The 10,340-nt window shown below is 32.9% G+C and overlaps 1 protein-coding gene and 1 long non-coding RNA gene across 2 annotated transcripts; both read right to left on the minus strand.

The window, feature by feature from the left end:
* Nucleotides 1-367: 367 nt before the first annotated feature.
* Nucleotides 368-1,459, minus strand: LOC139905003 (uncharacterized). The gene is made up of 3 exons (XR_011779408.1): nucleotides 1,213-1,459; nucleotides 1,081-1,141; nucleotides 368-767 (listed from the first exon to the last, which is right to left on the minus strand). It is a non-coding gene; the product is annotated as an uncharacterized lncRNA (long non-coding RNA).
* Nucleotides 1,460-2,299: 840 nt separating this feature from the next.
* On the minus strand, nucleotides 2,300-4,566 carry LOC121115014 (uncharacterized). The gene is made up of 4 exons (XM_040709158.2): nucleotides 3,964-4,566; nucleotides 3,627-3,844; nucleotides 3,166-3,551; nucleotides 2,300-3,096 (listed from the first exon to the last, which is right to left on the minus strand). The coding sequence occupies exons 1-4, from the start codon at nucleotides 3,965-3,967 to the stop codon at nucleotides 2,619-2,621; spliced, it is 1,086 nt and encodes a 361-aa protein (XP_040565092.1). The 5' UTR covers nucleotides 3,968-4,566; the 3' UTR covers nucleotides 2,300-2,618.
* Nucleotides 4,567-10,340: the final 5,774 nt, after the last annotated feature.

Raw genomic sequence — 10,340 nt, forward strand, 5'->3', positions numbered from 1 at the left:
AAAAAAAATATTTTAATAAAGAGATGCATGAACTAGGGAATTTTCTCGAGTCCAATGATCATTTGAGGGTGTATTTATATTAATAATAAAAGAACAACAATACAACTTGTAGATCATTTATTTTCCTTTCTGTGTATTAAATAAAATAATGCCTTTTAAAATAGTAGTAGAGCAAAATAAATGGAAGAAGCCATTGGAAATTGTTAGTTGGTATAAATGTCAAAAAATACAAAAAAACAAACAAACCATTTTTGAGAGCAGATTAAAAAATACTGTGCTTTTGTGTGAGACAATAAATCCCATCAAATAAGGGGTTGTATCACAAAACATATTAATTTTTATTAGTCGAATATGTTAGTGAGGGGAATTTTTTTTTTTTTTTAATAATTTGATCATTTACTATCTTACTATGGCACGATACAATTATTCGTTTTTATTTATAATTAGAAGGATCCCTAAATCCTAGATTAACAGATACCAACTTCCATCGAGTAAACATGATATTATCTTAAATAATATTTAGTTCGCAAGACAGAAAAATAGTTATTATTATTACAACTCTTGACTAAAAAAATTCGACTTCATCTTGACAACTTTTTAAAGGATATTTTCTTTTTTTAAATCCGTAGTAAAACATTATTATTTTTTTCTTCAAATAGGATGTATATATAAAAAAATAAACATAAAATCAGATGTGGTAGTATATATAGCGCTGAAAATAGCATGGCCAGTCCAAGTAAGGGGTGGTGATAGTAGTAGAGAGATAACTTTAAGAGTGGTAAAGGACAAAAATGGTTTTTAATATATATTATAATAGTAATAATAAATTGATATTTTACCAACATTCTTAAGAAACAAAATCACAATAGAGCCCAAGAAATTATTAAGTTTTTTTTTTCATATACATGTTTAATAATTGCATATTAATATAGAGAAAGAATAGTTGTATTATAATAATAAATTTTAAGGTACATTTGGCAGTAGACTATTTTTTCCTTTCAATCTTGAAATATAAGTAGCATTCGTTTAAAAATATTATTAATATAATATATATATAAAAAGTGTTATTAAATTATTTACTGAAAAAATATAATGAAAAAAAGAAGAGAATAGTAATTAAGCGAGTTTGAGCGTTCCGGGTCTATAAAGAAAAAAAAATGGGAAACCGAATCATTTATGTATATATATAAATAGCTTAGTGATGAATATTACCAATGAGACATCATCACGACTGCCTTTACCCTTGCAATTCAAATATAATTCTACTAACAACTAAAGTTATCAATATAAAAAACACACGTAGACATAAAGTACATTATAATATTTAGTATTAGGTATAAGAATTGAGAAATTACGGCTAAATATATATATATATATAATTTTTTGAATATATCTGCTTCTTGTTTTGCTATTATTAAAGTATTTCTCATCGTAAATAGTAGATTAAGTATTGACCAACGCACGCGACTCAAATACCAATAGTATAATAATATAATTATTAATTACAACAGTAGTAATTATTCTCATCATAATAAAAAAGTCCATGAACAAAAAACCAGCATATATTTTTTTGCGAGGTTAAAGCGGTAAATCTTCACACAGAAACGTAATTAGCATGTTAAAACATAAATACGTTCAAGTCGTAGTGGTACTAAGCATAGATATATATATATATATAAAGAGCTTTCTATATCTAGTATATGTACAAATTTATATACACAAGTAGTAACATAGATAATAATTAATATAAATCTGAAAACAATCATCACACACCTCTCCTTTCACTCAAAAAAGTATATATATAAAAAATTAGCATTCATTTTTTTGTTTTTTTTAAAGGAATATATAGGAAAGAGAAATGCTGCTTTTCGTATTATTTTTTTATAAATTATATATAATATATAGACTTTATTTTTCTTCAGAAAAAAAAAAAAAAGACATTCTTGAGCCAACGTTAGGTATTTATTATATATATATAGAATTTAAACGCTCTAAAACGAGCGAAAAGGGGGAGTAGGGGTGAAGAGTAGGAGAGGGGGTTGGGATGTAGTAAAAATCGAAACAATTCAATATCGATGATGAAAATATGTATAAATATATTAGAAGCAAGCTTGTTTTCATATTTTGTTGTGTCCTATTTCTGTTTTTTTTTGTTTAATTCTTAATTTTTTTTATCTTTTTTACTTATACATATATCTATATAATTTTAAGCGGTGATGTGACAAACATCTTTTTTTTTCTTCAATTGGGGATTGAGAGAGATGGAGATAGAGAGGGAAAAAAAGATAGAGAGAGAGAATACGAGATATAATGATATTATAATATAAATGTGTATAAATATAAACATAGTAGACGATGTAATAATACATAAATATAATTATATAATTATAATGGTTGTAGTTTAATAATAATAATAAGGTCTTAAGCGTTATGTCCAGATTCACACACACACATATACACCAATCATAGGAGATGATGAAGATGGGGGTGGCCTCCACCGGCCTTGAGATACATATTTCTAAAAAGGATCATTATTGATGTCGCAATTATTAATATCATCAATGTGGGATAATATAATAATGTTAATGTCAATAACTTTGACTTGACTTGATACTGTCCTAAGCCATACAAAGAGACTCTGCAGCCTTTTCCTGTAGCTCTCTTTCTCGCATATCCACAGCCGCGTCCACTAGCATGTATAAGCACCGAAACTTATCTTTCTCATCTTCCATAATGGATTCTGATTCTTCGGGTGGAGATTGAGGAGGGGTTATTGCTCCATTGACACCCCCTACACCACCGTAGAGTACAGAGCTTGTTTTGGACATATCGAGAGGGGCATCATCCCGTACTTCATCTGCTGCTGACCTCGGAGGGTAGTATACATGGTTTACGGGTTGCTGAGGGTAGGAAACGGACTTTGTTGGTGACGAGATCGGGGATTCTGGAACACGGTATTGAGGAGAAGAAGAGGAGGAGGGTGATGTAGCAGAGGCATTCTTCCCATGGTTGTCTTTTCCACATCCACATGGACAGGTAGGGACCAGTGAAGATGCGGCCGGTACATAGGCCGAGCTGTTCGACAAACCTGACGGCCTTAAATAGAGAGAGATTATTTTAGTATAATGATGCTAGCATTCAAATAATGATGAATAAAGGACTTACCATGATGAAATATGATTAGTTTCTTCAGATCCAGACATTTCGGACTCATCCGAGTCGTCTTCTCTTTGATCATCCGCAGAGTCGATATCTGCACGATACATAGTAATAGTAGATGCTGCTTCCCCGTACTCGTGGTCCCTAGAGCCCATTTCCCACCTTGGATTCTTGAGAGACACATTAGGAAGATAGGAGGAAGGAGTTCCATGATGGTGGTGATTGGAAGAAGACGAAGAGGAGCTTGAGGAAGAGGAGGAGGAGGAAGAAGAAGAAGAGGCTGGTACTTTTTTGCCTCTTCGAGAAATAGTATAACGGTGGGGATCATTCCCTTCCCGCCTAATTATATCCGGAAGAACACGACGGCGTGCGTTAATGAACCAGTTGCAAACCTGAATAAGGAGAATAGAAAAGGGATGAATGAAACACCTTTCCAAGAGACGTTAGATGGACAAGAGGAGACATACCTGAAGGACCGTGAGATTCGCTTCACGAGAGAGCGCAGATTTCTCTGCATCGGATGGGTAAGCGTTGTAACGATGGTCATAGAGCCACTTCTTGAGGATCTTGATGGATTCCTTGGGAAGATTTCCACGTCTTTTCCGAATGACAGAAGGACGAGGTCGACTATATTCCTCCGAAGAAGAGTGATCATCAGTCGAAGAACTCGGGTAACGCTCTCGAACTGCAAAAACACAAATGAGTAATAGCTTGGAGTTAATAGGAATGCTTAGTACTTGAAGCACAAACAGTACATTTACTTTCAGAAAATGTAACAGAGTAGTAAGAGCAACAATAACTTACACATATCGATCTTTTCGAATATGTCACCGACGTCCTTGTAGACTACAACCTTTTTGGGATCCAGCCTTAATTCTTTTTGGGTACACTTAACGTCACAAAAAGGTGGGTGAGGCTTGGAGAAGAGGATTGAAGAGAAGATGTCAATTTTGTAGACTCACTCACTCACTCACTCGAACACTTATTTGTACTTAGTAGTTCACGTATTATAAATGACTACACCAGATAGGAGCTAAAGAGACAGACAACTAATAGCTGAGTATTCTTATTATTTCCAGCAATCCGGCGATGAATACGACTTCGTAGAAACTACCTTTTTCAGTTTTAACAACTTATGTATAAAAAAATGGAACACTCTTTGACAGATACACGCACGCTCCCACGTACATACAATACATAATACTGCTATCGTCTCTTTGAATTTTCACACGCCCGCAGTCACTTCGCAAACTATGTTTGTATGTTACAATACGAACTCCCTATCCAATTCCCTTCTTTTTTTTCTTTCCTTCAAAGAAAAAAAATTGTGTTTCTCCCTAGTTCGATGTGATTCCCCACGAAAGCGCGGTCAGACTGAATCATTGAAAGGAAAAAAAACTTGACTGCATCTTTTGCCTTCCTTCGTTGCCTCACATAGAACGTGAGTAGTAAATAGTACGGGCGTGCTCCGTCGCCGGTGCCTCTAACACGCCGGTTGATGCGCGTCATAAACCGGGGTGTTTTTTTTTGTGTGTGTTTGTTTGCAGGCTCTCTCCTCTCCTTACAACTAGAAAAATGCAGCCGACGTGCGCCCTCTGTCAAAAAAATGCATCTCGTAACAGCAGAGGCCGGCTTTTGGATAGTTCGTAGTAGTAGTACTATAACAAGCTGTCTTGTAAAGGCCGGCCGGCCTCATCACCCAGGGATAGCAGCTTTTTTTTTGTTTGAAGGCGTCGTCATAAAAAAAAATACAGGCTCGTTTTATCGATGACTTCTTCACGTTTTTTCTTTCTTCTTCATCTTATAGCGTACAATTTTTCCGGTTTGTAAAGTGCTGTCCTCTAGCGGAAGGGAGGAAACAAATAAAATTTCTTTTAAGTTATATGAATGCGTTTAGTCATGATGGATATTGTAGGAGGAAAGGATTCGCCGAAGACGTTAATTATACTTTTTTTTAATACTTAAAATCATTTGTTCTTCTTTTTTTCCGTCTAAAAACAAAGATTAACTTTAGATAAACTTTGTTTATTCCACTAAGAAACTACTGAAGGCATGAATAACTTTTTCTTCTTGAAAATTATTATATTAAAATGTACAGGAGTCCGTTATCTTTGGAGTTGAAATGGATAAATGAATAGATAAAACACTTATTTATTATTCGAATTTGGCGGGGAAGACAAATATGTATTCAATTGTCATTCCACGAGTTTTATTCATGTTTTCTGTTAATTGGAAATATGTACTTTATTCACACATAACATTGGCCATGAAGGACTGACAGAGGGGAGAAGGGGGGGGGGGAGGTAGGAGGATAAAAACAAGACTCCCTCGAAGAGATTTGTTAAAAAAATTTAATTTTCTCACGGGTAAATATTTGTTGATTCGTTCGTTATTTAATATCTTAAATTCTTTTGCATATTTCGGTCAAATAATTCTTTCCAACATCATCATCTATCGGGGATTTTTTTAATCTTCCGTCTATCGAGCACATTATATTACATACAAATATAAATGGAACAATAGTTGTCAGATAATATAATGATGTATTTATTGGGTCCAAGGATGATGCTTTGAAAATGATTTTCCCGCCAACAACATGTAGGATTTATGGTTTTATACGCTCAGCTGAAAGAAGAGACGATGATGAAGAATTTACAATAAGAAGCTAGATGAAGAAGACATCTTATTTATTGTCGTTCAGAAACTGAAATTAAGATTTGTTGTGTATAATACAAGTTGGGATTATTTTTTACAAGTTAAGGGGCCTTCAGTTGATAAGAAGTAGTACATACAATACAATGATTGGAATTACAGGTATTAGATGATCGATATATTCTGGACAAATGTAAGAGTAATACATTGAGACACGGGTCGCGAAAACGCAATTTTTTAAATTCATTTCTTGTGGGATAAATTGCTTGGACTTACGTGACCCCTCCAGGTCAGAATTAAACTCGTATGTCAAGGTATTACAGTATTTGATAAAAATTAATTAATGAAGAGACGCATTCTGTGGGCACATTTCTATCATAAATTCAATGGCCCACACTTACATCACTCGTAAATATAGGATAACTGATAAGTGAAATACAAGTTGATCTGATCTAAATGGAATGATAACATCAATTTACTTACATAATGAATTTAAAATAAATGAGTTACAATTAGTTTTATCTAGAGACTCGGACTTGAGTCGCACTTAACTTTCATTAATATGTTAAACTGTTGCAAATTTTTATTAAATTTGGACTCGGTTAGTGAGAGGACACACGATTCAACACGTAAGTAATGACTTGTACAATCTCTTTGTACAAATTACAACACAGTCTCAGCTTGTACACAATATATATATGGTAAAAATTAGAGCAACTCAGTGTGCATATTTTGATTTCTAAAAAAGTGGACATGACCAGTGTCGGATTTTAGGAGGGATTTTGGTGGATAAGTCCCTCAACTAGATATTTCATGAATTTATAAAAAAGTTCCCAAACGCCAGGAAAGGACGTAAAAGAGGACACGTCGATAGATTAGAGGACGATTATGCTAATTTATCATAAGTAGATACAATCTATTAGATTACATATCAAGATCTAGAAAAAGAAGAGGTACTCCTTGGAATTTTTAAAACATGGATCTACGGGAGTGAAGAAAGGGGATGAAAATAACCACGTTTAACCATTTATATTTTACAATTAACCATTGCTGCCCTTATACCAATATCTTTGTACCGGCCCGTGTATAAGTTTTCGATTCTTTTTCGACTAAAATATACACTAAGGGGAAATTCACATGCACTTAAAGGGGTGTCTGCAGCATTTTTGGTTGGGTTGAGGATGACTTTTTCTTTTTAAAAGACAATTTTCATTGTTAGAGGCTAACTCAGAAATTTGGGAGTTAAATTCACTTTTTTAAAAGCGTAATGTCGCTGTATGTTCCGGTTCTAATTCCTATTTAGTTTTAAATAGGTGGAGTTTGCAGGGGAGAAAGACTATGACCCTCAAACTTTAATATACATATATACTATCATATTTAGTTTCCAAAAAAGGAGGAAACGTGGTCAGGGTTCAGTTTTTTCCTTAATATTGTAAAATTAAGAAAATTCAAGAAGAATAACATATTTATAAATTTTGATTATTGTTTAGTTTTAAAAAATATATTTTAGATCTTCCTTTTTTTAGGACCTAAATTTTTTTTGAATTTGGTCTTTTCTAAATATTTAGTTTAACTTTTATTGTAAGTCTATCTTTAACAAGTTGTCCGACAAAACACCGGGCATTTCATGAATTTATAAAAAAAAAATGTCCCTGGATAGAACGTAAAAAGGGAACATGTCTAATTAAGTTAAAGTTAATTTTGAGTATTTTTTTTTTTACCTACCTAGTTAAGTTTAAGTTAATTAACTTTAGAGTAATTTAAGTTATTTTAACTTACCCATCCTTGGTTAAGTTAATGTTAATTTTGATATTAAAAAATAAATATTTAAGTTCAAGTCAATTTAGAGATTTATCAAGGCTACAATATAAAGATTATTTTGTTGGTCTGTCTGGGTGGGATTTTCTCCACTTCCAATTGAACGATCAAAAAAAAAAAAATACTGATTCAAAGTCCTAACATCTTCTGTTTTGAATCAAAAAGCAATGTAAGGGAAGCTTGCTTCGTATGATAACTACAGAGGAGGCTAATGTGGATTGAAACACGTTCAACAACGTGTCTCCAGATTTTTACTTAAACTTTAACTTAACCAAATGAAGTTAAAGTTAAGATAATGCTGTTTAAAAAATGAACTAGTTCAGTTAAAAGTTAATTTTGATAAATATAAAATTAATTAGTTAATTTATAGTTAAAATAATACTGTTTAAATAAACAACTAGTTAAGTTAAAAGTTAATTAACTTAACTAACTAACTCATATAAGTTAAGTTAAATTACAGTAACTTGCCTAACTCAGATAATTTGTATAAAAATTGGACCCCTTGGAATATATTGTCAAACTCTTTGTCCTTTAGTATAAATTTTCAACTCCCCTATATCCGGTACGACTATAGTACCGGTATACCGAACAGCAACAACACCACTAATACTAAAGTCATTTGACTTGTGTTACAGGTCATGAAGTAATGAAGCGAATTGATCCAATGAAGCGTTTCATTATTCATCATTCATCCCGAAATTGTTCCCCTCTCCCATAATATAATATAATGTATGTCATTAAGATTATGAATGTACAATGTAGGACGTAGAACGTAGGTATTCTCGACATAATATTAGAGAAAAAGACATCCGAAAGGGTCCCTCCTCCTCTTTCTTCTCTTCGGTTGGATTGTTGCAGTTGAAGAAAACAGGACAATAAATGCATTGGGTCACTCAAAGGAGAACACAATATGCTATACTCGTAATAATAAAAGGAAAATAAGCGGGAAATGCTTTATGAAAAAAAAATCAAACTTATACAATTTTTACAGTGTTTTTCCTCTTTCTTTATTTATTATCTATAAAGACTATGAGAACAGGTAGTGAAAGAAGAATGGTCAAGCTAGAAATAATCTCTATAAAATATATATTGCTCCAATTCATCTTTTACTTAATTTGTCACTTCATTAATATTAATATTCAATCAGATTCGGATATTGAGTTGAAAATGAGCGCCATTCATCTTGAAAGCTCATTTTTGTACGCTTGAATAAAAAAACAACAACTTTGTACGGCATTCATTTATCTGCTGTTGTATTTTGTGTTTTCCAAAGACATCTTTTACCCATAGATCAAAGCTAGAACCAAGTGGCAAAAATGACAACCACGTGATCCATTTTTGTTGGAGAAACTTAAAAAAATATATTAGTCTCAAGGTGTTGCGACTGTATTTTAGGAGACAACAGAAATTTTTCACAACGCCCTCTATGCGAGTAAAATGCCTATATTTTATATTAACTTATTTTATTTTGTAGCCAGACGGCGCCACTCTTGGTCGCTTTGCTTAGAAACTAATAGTAGTAAACAAAACTCATGCCTTATTATGCCGTAATGGCCTTGCTCTTCATTAATTCATATTTGAATTAATGATCTTTTAAAGTTGTTTAATAATGAAATATTATTTATTTACTCTTGAGTAGTCGAGATTATAATATTGTTTACTTTCAAACTGAAGTGGATTTCGTAGCTTTAATGCATGATTATGGCGTCTTATATGTACCTTAATGTGTGACCGTACCCTACATTCACATTAATTCTCCAACAACTCCTGCTCAAAGCAACAACCACTTGAGTTTTTAATAATAAAAATAATATAAAACCATTTATTTAATTTTCTGTTAATAGAAAAGGTATTCTACCTATGTTGAAGATAGTACGTATTGTTTTCTCTCGCTGTCATCTGCCAACTGACTTGTCAGATATTAAGTTGAAAGAGAAAAGAAAAAGAGGGAAAATGAAAAAAGTGGGTGGAAATTTTTGCTGCTTCACTCTCTCACTCAAAAACCATTTTCAACAACAACATGGACGGCGCCCCTCGGATCTTTTATATTGTTTCGAAAATATGTTGTTTGTTTCCTTGTTAAAAACTAAAACATGTAAATTTGTCATCAATACATATAGGTATGATACCGTGTCGTAATCAAGGTTTTGTTATTGGGACTTGATTGGAGTGAATAACCATGAAAGGTGGGAAAAAGTAGTCGATATACTGAAAGTCCAAGTTTGGCCTCAACTCTTTGTTCGCAAGTGAAGTCCTTGAATATTTTCATGAGGTCCAGCTTGAGTCCTTCATTTCAAGTCCATAATTATAATATAGGACCCATAGTAGTATTAAGGATTTTCTTGAGTTCAGTATGATCTTGGTTTCGAGTCCAAGTATGGTCGCGAATCTTTTATTGTGAGAAGTGTGAAATATGGACTCAAGTCGAGTCAAAAGTGTCGAGTCCAAGTCCCACCACTTCTCACCATTAATATGGCTGGTAAATACTATTACTGAAAAAATGAATGCGTGGTACCCAGGTACCTCAGGCCCAGTGATTATGACACTGTCTATTAGTGTTGTAACGATATCAATATTTTTATATCGGTTCTGTCACTCAAATTTCTATACTTTTCGAAAAATGTCATTAATGCAATAATCTAGCACCTAATGGGGAATCCATACCTGTGATTTTTGTTTAAAGACAGAGAGGGAGAGCTGGCACAGATATT

This window comes from Lepeophtheirus salmonis, chromosome 3 (assembly GCF_016086655.4).
Source record: "Lepeophtheirus salmonis chromosome 3, UVic_Lsal_1.4, whole genome shotgun sequence".
Lineage (NCBI taxonomy): Eukaryota > Metazoa > Arthropoda > Copepoda > Siphonostomatoida > Caligidae > Lepeophtheirus > Lepeophtheirus salmonis.

What these genes read in the sequence shown, in the direction of transcription:
- LOC121115014 (XM_040709158.2), bottom strand. An exon ending in CGAATCTCACGGTCCTTCAG is followed by an intron (nt 3,552 to 3,626) that starts GTATGTCTCCTC and finishes CTCCTTATTCAG; the next exon opens with GTTTGCAACTGGTTCATTAA. An exon ending in ACTAATCATATTTCATCATG is followed by an intron (nt 3,097 to 3,165) that starts GTAAGTCCTTTA and finishes TCTCTATTTAAG; the next exon opens with GCCGTCAGGTTTGTCGAACA.